The 16,201-nt window shown below is 47.0% G+C and overlaps 1 protein-coding gene and 1 pseudogene across 2 annotated transcripts; both read left to right on the top strand.

Annotated features, from left to right (window-relative positions):
- The first annotated feature begins 44 nt into the window (after nucleotides 1-44).
- LOC103121039 (cytochrome c oxidase subunit 4 isoform 1, mitochondrial) lies at nucleotides 45-6,988 on the top strand. 2 transcript variants are annotated; one of them, XM_016191761.2, is made up of 5 exons: nucleotides 45-185; nucleotides 1,564-1,637; nucleotides 4,470-4,637; nucleotides 5,253-5,384; nucleotides 6,732-6,988. In XM_016191761.2, exons 2-5 carry the CDS (start codon nucleotides 1,565-1,567, stop codon nucleotides 6,866-6,868), a joined length of 510 nt encoding a protein of 169 aa, XP_016047247.1. In that variant the 5' UTR covers nucleotides 45-185; nucleotide 1,564; the 3' UTR covers nucleotides 6,869-6,988. The 2 variants fall into 2 exon arrangements, with proteins under 2 accessions (XP_016047247.1, XP_007531597.1); XM_007531535.3 differs by having other exon boundaries at nucleotides 68-147.
- An 8,143-nt stretch (nucleotides 6,989-15,131) lies between these two features.
- LOC132537295 (U6 spliceosomal RNA) lies at nucleotides 15,132-15,201 on the top strand (annotated as a pseudogene).
- The last annotated feature ends 1,000 nt before the right edge of the window (nucleotides 15,202-16,201 follow it).

The following is a 16,201-nucleotide window of genomic DNA, read 5'->3' as shown; positions in this document are numbered from 1 at the left end:
CCTACTTCCGCCTGGTGACCTCTTGCTCAGCCCGGCGCTGGGCGGTGCCTCCTCGATCCCGTGGTACCTTGCGGCGCGGCCCGGCTCCTCTTCCGGTCAGAGCACCCAGGGCGTAGAGGGCGGTCGCGGCGGGCACGGCGGCGCCAGGTTAAGAAGCACCCGCGGCGGCTGTCTTCAAAACTGGGGTGTGTGTGTGCGTGTGTGCGTTCCTGCGGCCGCGGGGCACCCATTTCGGGGGCGACCTGGCTGCTTGGCGCCGCAGGGAGAGGCGGTTGGACCTCGGAACCCGGTGACATTGAGGCTGCGCGAAGGGTTGCGGGCCCTGAGGCGTGGGGGCTCGGCCTGCGGGGCTTCCAGACGCAGCGGGCCGGGCCCGAGGGCTCTGACCTCGGCCGAGGGCGCATCCCCGGGAGCTGGTTGCCTTGCGGCTTCCCGAGTGCGGGTGGCGGCCCGGGCCCTGCTGCAGCCTCGGCTCTGAGCTGCAGAGGCGTCTGCGCCCCGCCGCGGTAACGGGGCTCGGCCGACGTCATCAGCGTTGATTCTGCTGTCCCCGCGCGGGGATGTATTTCCCGAATGCAGGCAGAGCCCTTCAAAAATTTTTTTTAAAAAAAAATATTTACTCATTCTCTTTTGTTGCCCTTGTTTTTTTTTATTGTTGTAGTTATTACTGTTATTGATGTCGTCGTTGTTGGATAGGACAGAGAGAAATGGAGAGAGGAGGGGAAGACAGAGAGGAGGAGAGAAAGATAGACACCTGCAGACCTGCTTCACCGCCTGTGAAGCGACTCCCCTGCAGGTGCGGAGCCGGGGGCTCGAACCGGGATCCTTACGCCGGTCCTTGGGCTTTGCGCCACCTGTGCATAACCCGCTGCGCTTAACTGCCGACTACCACAGAGCCCTTTTCTATGTCTGCTGACCCCCGTCCCTTCCCTGTCCCTTCCCTGTCCTGTGTTTCCTCGCTGGACTGGGAAGTCCCCAGGTGGCTGAGGTCATCCGGGTCACCTGGGGCCCGCACGGATTGAAAATGCACCCGGGGCCGGGGTAGAAAGCAGAATGGTTGTGCGAAGAGACTCGCAGGCCCCAGACTCCCAAGTCTCGGGTTCAACCCCCCCACCCCCGCTCCACCGTAAACCAGAGCGTCTGCATCCATTCATTCTCCCAGCTGCCAGTTCCATTCAGCTCCTCCTTCCTCCCTTCCTGCCTGTGCTGTGGCAGCAGTGTATTCAGTCTCTGCAGTTTCTCCTTTTTTATCTCCTCATTTTAAAAGACCAATTTTCTACTAACGTGCCGCAAAAAAAGCATGCATTTATAACGCTGCTGGTTTTAAAGAAACTCCGTTAGAACGTACTGGCAGTTGAGGAAAACCTCGGCCTGGATTGTATTGTCAATTGAGAGGCTTGAAATTTGCTTCATAATGAAGACTGGCTCTAATTTATGCCAGGGAGAAGAAAACAGAAGAGTCGCATTTACTTCTACAATGCAGGGGAATAACAACAGAACAAGCTGTTTCTAATAGGTGTTTTGGTTTCATTCGTAGTGAAAATGTTCAATTATATCTTTCAGGATGTTGGCCACCAGAGTATTTAGCCTGATTGGCAAAAGGGCATTTTCTACCTCTGTGTGTGTTCGAGCACATGGTAAGTGTAGCTTTTCTTACTTTTGAATATCTTAACAGCCCCTGCACCCCCTTTTCTAGTTGTTGTAAGAGCCTGTGCTGGAGTTTCAGATAGTGATGCTGATGACATGCTGATCCCTCTGCTAAAGAGATTTTAGGGAGGAACAGTTCTATTTTTAAAATTTATTTTTCTTTATTGGGATTAATAGTTTACAGTCAACTTTTTCTTTCTTTTTTTTTTTTTTTTTTTGCAAAACCATTATGCTATCTCACTAGCTCCAAATATTTAATCAATTTTTTTAAATTTCCCTTTTGTTGCCCTTGTTTTATCGTTGTTATTATTGTTATTGATGTCGTTGTTGGATAGGACAGAGAAATGCAGAGAGGAGGGGAAGATAGAGGGGGAGAGAAAGATAAGACACCTGCTTCACCCCCTACACGTAGGGAGTTGGGAGCCTGAACCGGAATCCTTACGCCGGCTTAACCTGCTGCGCTACCGTCAGACTCCCGCTCCAGTATATATATGTATATATATATTTTGCCAGAGCACTGCTCAGCTCTGGCTTATGGTGGTGCAGGGGATTGAACCTGGGACTTTGGAGCCTCAGGTATGAAAGACTCTTTGGATAACCATTATGCTATCTTCCCCTGCCCGCTTCAGATTTTTTTTTTTTTTAAAGATAACTAGTTTTTTTTTAAACATTTATTTATTTATTTTCCCTTTTGTTGACCTTGTTTTTATTGTTGTAGTTATTGATGTCGTCGTTGTTAGATAGGACAGAGAGAAATGGAGAGAGGAGGAGGGGAGAGAAAGAGAGACACCTGCAGACCTGCTTCACCGCCTGTGAAGGGACTCCCCTGCAGGTGGGGAGCCGGGGGCTCGAACCGGCATTCTTAAGCCGTCCTTTGCGCTTTGCACCACGTGCGCTTAACCCGTTGCGCCACCGCCCGACTCCCCGCTTCAGATATTTTTATAGGCAACAATTCGAAAGATGAGATCAGATCCTGCCAAGAGAGCACATGCTGTGTCATGTTTCAGATTCTGGGGTTAAGCCCTCACCACAGGGACCAACCAACTAGGAAGTACTTGTAACTGGGAGCTCCATGGATGGTGGCGTGCTGAGATGTCTTCTGCCTCTGCCCTCCCCCTGTTATCTCTCTTTCTAAAGTAGAGGAGGTGGTTTAGGAGTATTATCTTCCATGTTTGAAGCTTTGGATGCATTTCCCAGCTTTTTTTTTTTTTTTTTTTTGGGTGGGGGGCACTGAATCTGTGAATACTAGCCTGAACTTTTGCAGTGATATATATATATATATATATAAATCAGAAACAAGTGAAAAACAGCTTGTACCTGACAGGTAGCAAGTCTAGTTTTGTAGTTACTAGGCAAGCAACTTCTTTTGTACTAAACCCTCTCAGGCTCTAAGAATAAAAGGAATATGAGACACGAAATCTGCACAGAGGAATTTGAAGTCTGGAGGGGGCAGATGTGTGATAATAACAGTGCAGATAGACATATGACAACAGCATTTCTTTCTTTTGTTAAGACTTTTTTTTTAGATTTGCAATTAGTCATGGTTTGTAAGACTAAGATTACAGGGTTTACTTCTACACCACACTCCCCACCAAAGGTGGTGATGACTCAGGAAGCCGTCTAGAGAAGACACTTTTTTTTTTTTTGCCTCCAGGGTTGTCGCTGGGGCTTAATAGTGCTGCTCAGTGCCCAGACTACGAATCCACTGCTCCTGGAGGCTATTTTTTCCCTTTTGTTGCCCTTGTTTATCATTGTTGTTATTACTGTCGTTGTTGGGTAGGACAGAGAGAAATCAAGAGAGGAGGGGAAGACGGGGGGAGCAGGATAGGCACCTGCAGATCTGCTTCACTGCTTGTGAAGCAACTTCCCTGCAGGTGAGGAGCCGGGGGCTCGAACTGGGATCCTTAAGCTGGTCTTTGCACTTCCGTGCCATGTGAGCTTAACCTGCTGTGCTACCGCCCGGCCCCCGAGAAGATACTTTCTTTTCCCTAGGGGCTAGTAGGTCTTCATTCTTCACTTTCAAGTGGGAAGTGGCATTAAATAGGACAGCGAGCAAAAGGACAGAATAGGAAGTAACATGGTTGCTCATGTGCCCACCCCAGTAGGGCTGCAGCTTGCAACAAGGCATCCTGTCCCAGAGCTCCAGAGTTGTGGGTGGTGCTACTGTCCAGTTAGCCCTTAATGCAAATTTGATTTAGAGCAGTCTCTCCTGACCACCTGTTCTGTAGATAGATACCCCTGCCCCACTTTTTTCCCTTGAACCTTGTTTTCTTTAGAGCCCTGACATACTGTGGGTATCCTCACATGCTCTAGTTTAGCTTCTGTGTTGTTTGTTCCTTCTAGAATGGAAGCACCAGCAGGCAGGAATCTGTTCACTGATGAGTCCAGATGTCTAGAGTAGTACTGGGCATGTGGAAGGTGCTGGGTAACACCATGAGGGCTAGCTGCACTCTATTGGGCACAGGATATTGCTTTCTTTATGTCTGTGTGCACTTTGAACTCTCTATTATTATTATTATCATTATTTATGGGCTTTATACTGTTTTTCCTGTTTCATTTGCCTCACATGCAGAGAGGCCTTCATTTGGCCCATCCTGCAACCTGGATCGGGACCCCTGAAAACTTTGCTCACCATCCTCAGTTCCTTTGGGTCATAAGGGAAGAATGAGTCTCTTCCCCGTTTCATGGGCAGTCCTTTAGCTCTTTCTAGCAGTTGTACCCCCTTCTACCCCCAGTGAGCAAAACTTTTAGGGTGTGCATGCACACATTGACTTCAGTTTCTAGAAGTACTTTGTGTATTCTCAAGTACTAATTGTTTTCAGGAAGTGTTGTGAAGAGTGAAGACTACGCTCTCCCAATTTATGTGGATCGCCGTGACTACCCCCTGCCCGATGTGGCCCATGTCATGAACCTCTCTGCCAGCCAGAAGGCCCTGAAAGAGAAGGAGAAGGCCCCCTGGAGCAGCCTCTCCATTGATGAGAAAGTTGAATGTGGGTATTAGGGGCTCAGCCAACCCGTCCTCACTAGAAAGTGTGAGAGGGCTTCCACTGAAGTCTTGGGCTGTGATCTCTGGGCTTTTGTCTAGAGACCAGCATGTGTGGGAGTGCTAGGGGTCATGTGTCCATGCCCTGCTAAACTGGCTATACTGTAGCCTGGGCCTCTTCATGCCTTACGAGCCCCCGTCCCCCATCCCTGGGAGATAAATGGCAAGGGTGCATGCGGGTCAGTGGATGGTTCATGGTTGGGTGCAGCCTCTGCCACAGTTGGGGTGGCCTAGGCTTGCTTGTATTGATGGAAAAGCAGCACAACACAGCTTGGTAGGAGGGCATGAGAATACGCGGTTAGTAGCCCGTACCTACCTGGTATTCTGTAGTCTTAGGAAGAAAGACCATTACTGGTTTGTGTTGTTTGTCCATGGCAAACTCCGTTTTCTTCTCATCGTCACACCTCGTGTGTGCTCATACGCAGGTGCATGTTTCAGCCCTTGGCTTGCCTCTTGTTTCCCTGGCTGTACGAGTGTGGGAGAGATGACTGAGGTCTGTGCAGGGATGTTTTACCTTCCAGATTCTTCTGTGACAGCAAACGGCCCTTCTTTCTGTTCCCAGTGTATCGCATTAAGTTCAACGAGAGCTTTGCTGAAATGAACAGGAGCACCAACGAGTGGAAGACCGTGGTGGGTGGAGCCCTGTTCTTCATTGGCTTCACTGCTCTCCTTCTAATCTGGGAGAAGCGCTATGGTGAGTAGGGAGGATGGAGGTGCCATGTGCCTGCAGTAGGTTTTAGGTGAAGAGCCCTTAGCTGGATATGACACCTGCATGTCTTAGAGCTAGGTGTGGGTAGTCGGTGACCTTGCCCGGGAGCTAGATGTGGGCCTGCATTTGGGTGGTCCTCAGGATTTCCTAGGCCTTGGAAGCTCTGCCTCATGTGAACGCAAGTGCTGTGAGCCTGGGTTTGAATTTTCCTAGTGAATCTGACCTAATGCAGTACACCATGTTTTCCTAGTGGTTTTGTGGTGTGACTCAGAGTCAGCAGCTGAGCTAGTGTAGGCCTGGCCAGTGAGGAGGGAGCTCTGACAATAGGGCTGCTTGAATAGCCTGAGAAATGAGTCCCAGGGACCAGGGTACTGGATCTTTAGAACAAAAAGTTCTGCTTAGGCAGTGTTGGGATCGCTCACTCATCCTAGCACTGTTCCCATGGGTTCTCTCTTGCCCTGGCAGAGGAGGCATTTCCCATTCTGAGCAGGTCTTGTCCTGTGCTTTTGTTTGCCACGGATGTGAGTGGTAGATGCCTTGCCTTTCTGCTTGTGTTCCCGTGTCACCTGGCTCTGCTCACCACTAGCCTGTGGACCTGGGTAGCCACTTCTGTAGTGAAGGCAGTCCATTTTTAACGTAGTTACCGTCTAACGTTTTTTTTTTTAGCTTTTTGTTTTTATTTATTGATAGAGGATGAAAGACACAAATTGACATCAGCAACATTGCTCACTGCACTTGAAGCTCCCACCACAGGGGGCACATGGTCCTTATACATGTTTTTTTTTTATTTTTAAATTATTTCTTTATTGGGGAATTAATGCTTTACATTCAACAGTAAATACAATAGTTTGTACATTACAATATGTTACAATAGTTGTAACATTCCCCAGATTCCCATTTAACAATACAACCCCCACTATGTCATTCATCATCTTTCATGGACCTGTATTCTCCCCATCCACCCACCCACCCCAGAGTCTTTTACTTTGGTGTAATACTCCAATTCCATTTCAGGTTCGACTTGTGTTTTCTTTTCTAATCTTGTTTTTCAACTTCGGCCTGAGAGTGAGATCATCCCATATTCATCCTTCTGTTTCTGACTTACTTCACTCAACATGATTTTTTCAACCGTCAGTAACGTTTTACCAATAGAGGAGTGATTTGCAAATACTGAACTTTCAGTGTCCAGAATTCAGAACCTTGCCGATCTGCTTGCATGTGTGTGTGTGGGTGTGTGTTTGTGGGGGGGGGGGAGGGAGGAGACCTCTCTCTGGCTTAGAAATGACCTGCACAGTGTTACTTCACCCATGCACCATTTGTCTTACCCTGCAGTGTATGGTCCCATTCCACACACCTTTGATGAGGACTGGGTGGCCATGCAGACCAAGAGGATGCTGGACATGAGGGTCAGCCCCATCCAGGGCTTCTCTGCCAAGTGGGACTACGACAAGAACGAGTGGAAGAAGTAAGGAGCCTCCGCTCCTGTGTTTGAGCCTCCCGTCATTCTGTTGCCTCTGTGTGCACTGCATATTTACCAGAAACCTCTATGTCACAGCAGCAGTGCTAATAAACAAGCAGTTTACTTGGAATCCTGTGGTCGAGTCTGGTGATAACTAAGAGTACCGTTATTTGAAACAAGACTCCCAAGCGTTTGGGGTAAATATATTTTAAAATGGAAAGACAAATTGTATGAGGAGACATCATATAAAGACAAAAAGTAGAGCCCTATGATGTGGTTTGGTGAAGTCTCAGATGAGGGTTTTAGGAGTCAGATCCCATCTCAGTAAATTATTCTCTAGCCTGTGAGTAGTCCATGCTCATTGTAGGGCATGAAGCGGCCAGGTTTTTAGCTCTGCCTATGGTATAAATGGCGACTGTGTCTAGAACAAGGAAACTCCAGGTAAGGTAGAGGTTTGGAAATGCTGGCCAGACCCCTCACAGGCTCCCTACAGTCCCATATTTTTCACCTGTTGTCACTTCTCCCTGGATTTGTCATGGAGGATCTACCAACCCTGGAACACCACAGTGCCTGGGACTGTAGGGCCCAGCCGTGATGGGAGCAGAGGGGCTGCCAAAGCCCAGTGGAACTTGGGAGGGAAGTTGGAGTATGTGCACAGACTAGACAGTCAGTTAAAAATAGACCAGGTTGTGCATATCCTGATGGAGGTGTCTTCTGCTGCTTTAGAAATGCCTCACCTTGGCTGGGTGGTAGTGCACCGGGTTAAGCACACATAGGGCAAAGTGCAAGGGCTGGCACAGGGATCTTGGTTCGAGGCCCCGGCTTCCTACCTGCAGGTGGGTCCCTTCACAAGTAGTGAAGTGGGTATGCAGGTGTCTGTCTTTCCCCTTCTCTGTCTGCCTTCCCCTCCCTCTCAATTTCTCTTTGTCTTATCCAATGACAGCAGCAACAACAGTGGAAAAAAGATGGCTTCCAGGAGCAGTGGATTGGTAGTGCAGACAACTGAACCCCAACAGTAAGCCTGGAAGCAAAAGAAGTGCCCCATCCCTTGTCTCTGGGAGCCCCTGCCTGTGGGGAGGAGGGAAGTGCCAGAGCTGTGGGATGCTACAGGGTACTTGTAGGTACCTGGTGACTCTGGCTGACTTTCATTACAAAGTTGGACATCCTACGGGGTGATGGTAGTCCATCCGGCTCCTTCCCAGGGGTGCTCCTGTATTGGAACTGAGGCTCCTGACCCAGCCTAGGTCACATGGGCCCATCAGCTGCCTCTTACCCTTGGGTGACTCACCTACCTGGGTCAGGTGTTTCAGTGCCACCATTAGCACGACCCAAGAGGGAAGGGCTGTTATTGGTTCTCTTATCACTTAGAATGCCCGAATAGGAAGAGGTTTCACCCTGGTTAGAAGGGGTGAATGGAGCCAGAGGCAGGGTTGCACCTGACGGAAAGTGAGCAGTGGAGTCCTTGTCTGAAGGTCATTCTGACCTCAACTCCCTCCCTCCTGAAGTAGCCTGCTTTCCAATGGGGTTGTTCAGAGCAGTCCTTGTACTTAGAACTTTTTTTTTCTCCTTTCATATTTCACAAGTGGTTATAATTACTATTGGGGTGCATTTCCAAATCATTCCTGTCCATTATCTCATTTGTCTTCTCTTTGCATCTCTTTCTCCAACACCCCCCTAGTTTTCACAAAGCCCCAGAGACAAGTTTTTTTTTTTTTTTTTAAAGTTCATTTTCTTTAGTTACCTATATTCCCACATAGGGCCAAATCTATCCAGTAGTCCTTTACCTCTGATTTTACTCAGCATTTCCATCCATTTTATTCCAAATGACATAATTCATTGTACTACATCTTAATACAACTTTGTCTGGTAATCTGTCTTTGGGACTGGGGTTGTTCTTATACTTTAGCTATTGTAAATAGTATAGCTATGAATATTGAGTGCATATAGCTCTTTGAGTCAGTGCTTCTATGCCCTTTGGATATACTCCTGAGTAATAACTGCTGGGATGTAGGGTAGCTGAGAGAAGATATTTGCACACCTGACGAGACTGGAAATTTATAGAGAACAGCTCACCAACAACCTAATTATAAGATGGACAAAAGATCTGAACAGGCAATTCCCTAAAGAAATAAGATCAGGTGGGCTCAGCCAGGAATACATGTTTCACACCAAGTATCATTAGAGAAATGCTAATAAAGGCCACACTGAGACTACCTCAGCATCAACAGAAATGACAAGTGTTTGAGGATGTGGAGAACAGTTTGGAGAGTGGTGACTTGAACTTGGGTCCTTGTGTATGTGTATATGTGTGTGCTCTATTGAATGACCCCCGGCTTAACGCTTTTAAGCCCAGAGGAGCCCACAATTATACTTGCTAAGGGGCTTACCCCCTTGTATATCTGTTGCAGATTCTAGAATGTGACTATGGAAACATTTGTCAGTGTGGGTTTGTCTGAAAGAAAAACAAAATCCCTTTGGTTTCACTGCTATCAAGCTGAAGTCTGGTGCTGTGCATGAGCAGGACCCTCAGCCCCAGCCTGACAAGGCTATGGGGGTACTCAGAACAAGTGAAAACTGCAAAGGACTGACTCCTGGACACTGATGGTAGTGGAGGGCACCTCCTGATCTGAGACCAGGGAATGAGGTCACAGCTTGAATGGTGGTGGAATGAGGGAAGATGCCACAAAGGATGGTTCCAGGTAATTTAAGGACTGAAGCTCCATGAGGAAGAGGGTGGGTGTAGGATGAATGTGGGGAGTTCAGATGCCAGAGATTGAGGCCATAGACTACAAGAAAGGCTGGATTGGATTTGGGGAGGGGTGAGGGTTGTTCATGTGCTCACCCTTAGGTATTTAAGGAGAATCATTGTTTTGACTTTGTGGCCTGAAGATGAAGCAGGACTTTTAACTACAAAAACACATTTAGAGGAGCCCAAGGTTTAGCTCCTTGTTTCCCCTATGAGGTAGACTTTTCAGAGTGGAGTCCCTGTCTGAGTCTCTGCCTGGGCCCACTGCAGAGCTCCTACCTGGCTGTTTTTCCCCCTCCATGAGACCCACAGGTATTTTTCCTTTGAGTAGCCTTCCTGGTCCATATGCCTCAGCATATGCCATGCAGGGATGGAACTTAGGGGTCCAATATCTGCAAGTCCTGCACTCAGCAGCCAAACCTTTTGATTCCTATTTGTGAACATTTTCTTCTTTTTTTTTTTTTTTTTGTGGGATACTTCTTTTAAAAATTTATTTATAAAAAGGAAACATTGACAAAACCATAGGATAAGAGGGGTACAACTCCACACAGTTACCACCACCAGAACTCCATATCCCATACCCTCCCCTGAGAGCTTTCCTATTCTTTGACCCTCTGGGAGTATGGACCCAAGTCATTGTGGGATGCAGAGGGTGGAAGGTCTGGCTTCTGTAATTGCTTCCCCACTGAACATGGGCATTGACAGGTTGATCCATACTCCCAGCCAGTCTGTCTCTTTCCCTAGTGGGGCGGGCCTCTGGGGAACCCCACACTGGTGGGGTTTGTCTGTCTAGGGAAATCTGGTCGGCATCATGCTAGCATCTGGAAGCTGGTGGCTGAAAAAAGAGTTAACATACAAAGCCTAATTGTTGACCAATCATGAACCCAAAGGCTGGAATAGTGCAGATGAAGAGTTGGGGGGAGGGGAGGGTCCCATTTTGTAGATAGCTAGTAGGCATATTTTAGTTATATTCCAAAGGGCCTGTAGCTATACTAGTGTTTTTTTTTTTTTTTTTTTTCTCTCCCTGAGCCTGAAATCTGATATGCAGGTGGATCCAAGTTATTGTCTGGGGAGATGATGTCATGGCTAGAAAAAGGACCAGAAAGCTGGATCAGGGAAGAGAGTAGTTCCCTAATATGGGAAAGGTATATAAATATTGTTGACTGTAAACCTCATCAATTTGATGTGGTCTGGGGCCCATATTCAACTTAAGAGCCCATGTGACCTCTGCATCCCTGTAGATCTGAGCTCACATTCTGTGGTCATGAGTAGGAACATTCCAAGCTGCCCCAATATCAGGACCCATCTTCCTCAGGTGTAGTATAGAGTATGTTGTCCAGCCTCCCTTCAGAGGATGGAACATTCTCTACCATTGTTGATCCAAGTTGAGGGCAAGGTCCTAATGGGGGCCCACAAAGGGGTCTATTTTGTTGTTCCTGATAGAGATGACCAGTAACAATGGAGAGAGGGGTTTATTAGAGGTCTAGGCCCATCATGTCTGTTTGGGAATCTCAGGACTCCCCGAATAGGGCCCTAGCTGATGGGGTGGCCTGATAGTGACTGAAGACTCATAGTTAAAGTATGCCAGTCTCTTGCCCTTAATCAGCTTTTGCAGTCCTTGCTTTGCTAAGGTTAGCTTTGGAGTGAGTGAGAGAACTGTAATAAGAAGTAGGTGAGGAGGGTGGCTAAGTCTAATTAGATACTCTTTCATTAGGGACTTTATACTGACTCACTGCAGACTATTGTGTACTTTTGCTTTCAGGTATATATTTTGCCCTAATTTATGGATACATGTGAACAATGCTCTATCTCACAGGACCTGGTCTATAGATTTTAGGATTTTGTTAGGAAATGAACCACCTGGAATGGAATTAGAGAATCCTATGAAAGGAAAGGTCTCACCCGACTAATGAGGCTGAAGGATTGACATTCCACACCTGACGTCTCTGGACACAGTCTGAAGTGAAGCATGCTGAGGTGGTATTCCTTGTGTTGATTAGGTTGGGATCAGTGGATGCAATATCATTTGGTATGAATTGAGAGAAGCATGCAGGAAAGTGAGCCCCACCCTAGAGGTTCCAGGACTGGGGGATATAAAGGCTCTATAGAGGAAGCAGGAGGTTCCTGCTGCCTTAGGGTTAAGGAGACAATAGATAGTTATTGTTATAATCACATTATTTGGTAATTGGGTTAACTTTGAAAAATCCCTTTGTTAGGATTTGCTGTATCATACACACCATCACCATATTTATGTCCTTTGACATTATTTGTATATAGCTGTGCCACCAGTTGCTTCTGTTCTCCCTGGTCTAGGCTTTTGAGAGTCAGCATATCAAAGACTCAGCCTATGTATTAAAAAGACTCTGTTGAGTGGTTGAGCAAGTTGTGGTATATCTACACAATGGAATACTACTCAGCTATAAAAAATGTGACTTCACCGTTTTCAGTCGATCTTGGACCTTGAAAAATTCATGTTAAGTGAAATAAGTCAGACACAGAAGGATGAATATGGGATGATCTCACTCTCAGGCAGAAATTGAAAAACAAAATCAGAAGAGAAAACACAAGTAGAACCTGAACTGGACTTGGTGTATTGCACCAAAGTAAAAGACTCTGGGGGAGGGGGGGGCAGAAAATACAGGTCCAAGAAGGATGACAGAGAACCTAGTGGGGGTTGTATTGTTATATGGAAAACTGGGAAATGTTATACATGTACAAACTATTGTATTTACTGTCAAATGTAAAACATTAATTATCTAATAAAGAAATAAAAAAAAATTAAAAAGGCTCAGTCTGTGTTTAAAAAGTTTGAGATGTACAATCAATTTTCCCCTCTAATATTAATTAAATAGTGATTTCTATGACTAAAAATTAATAGGAGTGTACATAAACACCATTCCCACCATCAAGTCTGTGTCCCATTCCACCCCCCACCCCCCCAGCCCTGTGAAGCTAAACATCCACCCTCACCTTCACCCCAGGGTTTTTACTTTGGTACCCTACATTTGTGAGCATTTTCTCTGCTGCTACAGGGAGTTCTTTATTTTATTTTAATTTTTTGATTATTCCCTTTTGTTGCTCTTTTTTTTAAAAAAATTGTTGTAGCTATTATTGATATTGTCATTGTTGGATAGGACAAAGAGAAATGGAGAGAGGAGGGGAAGACAGAGAAGGAGAGAAAGACAGACACCTGCAGACCTGCTTCATCGCCTGTGAAGTGACTCCCCTGCTGGTGGGGAGCTGGGGGGCTGGAACCGGGATCCTTGCACCAGTCTTTGTGCTTTGTGCCACCTGCACTTAACCTGCTGTGCTACCGCCCAACTCCCAGGGAGTTCTTAAATACATTTTTTTAAATCTGTCTATTATTGGATAGAGACAGAAATTGAGAAGGGAGATAGATAGGGAAAGAGATAGAGACACCTGCAGCCTTAGTTCACCACTTATAAAGCTTCCCCCCTACAAGTGGGAACCAGGGGCTTGTACTTGGGTCCTTGTGTACTGTAGTGTGTGAGCTTAACCAGGTGTGCCACCACCTGGCCCTTTATACTATTATTATTAATTTATTGCCACTAGGGTTATTGCTGGGGCTCAGTGCCAGCACTACAGATCCTCCACTCCCGGAAGCCATTTTTAAATTTTTATTTTTTGCCTCCAGGGTTATTGCTGGGGTTTGGTGCCTGCACTAAGAATCCACTGCTCCTTTCTCTTCTCTGCTCCTGGATAGGACAGGGAGAAGTTGAGAGGAGAGGGGGAGATAGGGAGAAAGATAGACATCTACAGACCTGCTTTAGTGCTTGTGAAGCGACCCTGCCCCCCCTCCCCTCAGGTGGGGAACTGGGGGCTCAAACTAGGATCCTTGCACTTCATACTATGTGTGCTTAATCTGGTGTGCCACTGCTTCCCCCCACCCCCCCCCCCCATTAAATAGAACAGAGAGAAATTCAGAGAGAACAGGGAAATAGAGGGAGAGAAAGACAACTGGAGAGAGATCAGCTTCCTTGCTCATGGAGCGGACCTCCTGCAGGTGGGGAGCAGGGGCTTGAACTCTGGTCCTTGCTCTTGGTAATATGTGCACTTAACCAGGTGAGTCACAACCTGGCTCCCTCTTCATACCTTTAAACACCCAGGAAAAAACAAAAGCAAACAAAAAACCCAGGAACAGTAGGGACCTCCTCTGCTTGCTCTCTTTCTTTGTGTGTGTGTGTGTGTGTGTGTGTGTGTGTGTGTGTGTGGTGTGACCAAGGTCTCAAGTGTCACCAGCATGGAGGCGTGATGAATTGATGCTCATATCCTTTTTGTCTCCAGAGCTGCAACTCAGGGGCCCTTTCTGAAGGATGAGCCTCAGCAGGCAGCATACAGGAGTCACTATTATCAGAGGCCTCATTTTCAGTTCTGGACAGCAGAGGGCGCACTGAGAGCAAGTCTATTCCGTTTGATGAAGCATTTCTCCAGCCAGAGGAGCAAATCTGATCACGCCTGGTCCTCCCCCCTCTTTATGTGTCTCTTGTCTGCAGGTGTGACATTTAGAGGTGGCTCTGCAGTATTGTCCTTTCCTCCAGCTGACCTTTACTGTCCTGAAGACATTGTACTGCAGTGCTGCAGCCTAGATGCTTCTCTTCACCTCCAGGGAGTCTGACATGGACCAGCTTCCAAAAGCAAAGTGACATGATTGTGATGTTAGGTGATTTCTCTTTGTCAGGGCTTCATGCTTGCTTATTACACTTTCTGGCATGCCCTCCCCCACACTGCACTCCCCCCTCCCCCAGAGAGAGGAAGATACAGAGAACACAGCACTGCTCCACTACTCACAAAGCTTCCCTTTTGCATAGTGTTTCCATGCGGTGGCTAGAAACTTTGTACCCAGGTCCTCATGTAAGGTAAAGCATAAGCACTAGCAAGTGAGTTGTCTCCTGGCCCCTTGAGGTAGGTATCTAAGGCTGGAAAAAGTGTACCTGGGATCCAGATGCATGTAGCTTCTGACTCTCCTCCCTCCCACTTCCCTGCAAAGTCTGAGTGCAAAGCTACCCCGGTTGGGGGGTGGTGGCAGTGGGGCAATAATTTCACTACCAGCTCAGGCTGCCTGGGTCTCAGGCCTGGCTTTATTTATTTAATTTTTTTATTACCTATAGCTGGTATTACTATTTCTATTATTATTACCATTGTGGTGATAATTCTACGATCTACTTTTCAATTTATTTACCAGAGCACTGTTCAGCTCTAGTTTATGGTGATACTGGGGTTGAACTTGGGACTTTACAACCTCAGGCATGAAAGTATTTTACATAACCACGACAGCTTCCTCACTACAGCTGCAAGGCTATTCCCTGCATTTTATGAACTACAAGATGGGACCTAGAGAAGTCAAATGAGTTGTTTCAGGTCACACAACTAGTAAAAGCAGAAGTAGGGTTTGAATCTGCATTGAACTGTGCCAGAGCCTGTCAGTGACTTCTGTGTTGCTATTTCTGCAGAGGCACCTTGGACAGCACCTAGTGCACAGTAGGTGCTACGAATATCTTGTGTGGCTGTGCTCGCTTCAGCAGCACATATACTAAAATTGGAACGATACAGAGAAGATTAGCATGGCCCCTGCGTGAATATATTGTGCAGCACCTTGCATGTGCAGCACCTGGTACCACTCTTCAAAGGGCACATCTGGAGGCTTACCCCAAACTCTGTGAGTCTGGTTGGGTCTGAGGAGGAGGGAGACCAACCATGACCTTCCCAGTTCCAGTCCAGTTTCCCTGGCTTGGTCAGTTAGCTTATCAATTACACCAATTGCCATGACAGAAAGCAGCCTTACATGGTTTGAAAGCAACTTCATGCCCAAATTATTAGGGAGACTTGTTGAAAACACAGACTTCTGCCTTATCTCAGGGCTCCTGGGTCAATCTCCTGAGAATCAGGCTAACAAGGCCACACACAGGTGCTTGAGCCATGCTGGAGAGAGGCACCACCACCTCACTCAAAGGAGCCTGTTAGCAAAAGGGGATCCCAGCTGCTGACATGGGCTGTAGGCGAGGTCCTAAATGTAAGACCACAATCACTGTAGGATCCTCATCTCCTCAGGACTGTCTCCACCTGCTGGCTGACACCTGCATAAAGGTGGGTTGAACTGGCTGTCATACTCCAAACTCACACTAGGTGGTGCCAAGACTCCATACTAGTACTTGAGTCCCAAAGGCAGTTCTACAATGTGTGTGTGTGTGTGTGTGTGTGTGTGTTGGGGGGGGGGGTCATTACTTTCCGTTTTGACTCTAAATTGCTTTTGTCAAGCTTATCTTCTGAAAAGTTGGAGGGAGGGTTTGTGCAACCCAGTTCATGGTACCTGAATTTCAGTGCATGTACTGGGTCTTGAGCATCCATGGGGATATCCTCTTTCTTCTCCTTTCTTTTCTTTTTTTAAAAAAATTTTAAATATTTATTTATTTTCCCTTTTGTTGCCCTTGTCATTATTGTTGTTGTAGTTATTATTGTTATTGATATTGTTGGTGGTGGTTAGGACAGAGAGAAATGGAGAGAGGAGGGGAAGACAGAAGGGGAGAGAAAGACAGACACCTGCAGACCTGCTTCACCGCCTGTGAAGTGACTCCCCTG

The sequence above is a fragment of the Erinaceus europaeus genome, chromosome 2 (genome assembly GCF_950295315.1).
Source record: "Erinaceus europaeus chromosome 2, mEriEur2.1, whole genome shotgun sequence".
Classification (NCBI taxonomy): Eukaryota; Metazoa; Chordata; class Mammalia; order Eulipotyphla; family Erinaceidae; genus Erinaceus; species Erinaceus europaeus.
The sequence above is the reverse complement of the archived record's forward strand: the minus strand, read 5'-3'. Positions and strand labels throughout refer to the sequence as shown.

Excerpts from the sequence above, each read along its gene's own strand:
- LOC103121039 (XM_016191761.2), top strand. The coding sequence starts at position 1,565 with ATGTTGGCCACCAGAGTATTTAGCCTGATTGGCAAAAGGGCATTTTCT. Across the intron at positions 1,638-4,469 it reads TGTGTGTGTTCGAGCACATG|GAAGTGTTGTGAAGAGTGAA; the intron begins GTAAGTGTAGCT and ends AATTGTTTTCAG. Across the intron at positions 5,385-6,731 it reads AATCTGGGAGAAGCGCTATG|TGTATGGTCCCATTCCACAC; the intron begins GTGAGTAGGGAG and ends CTTACCCTGCAG.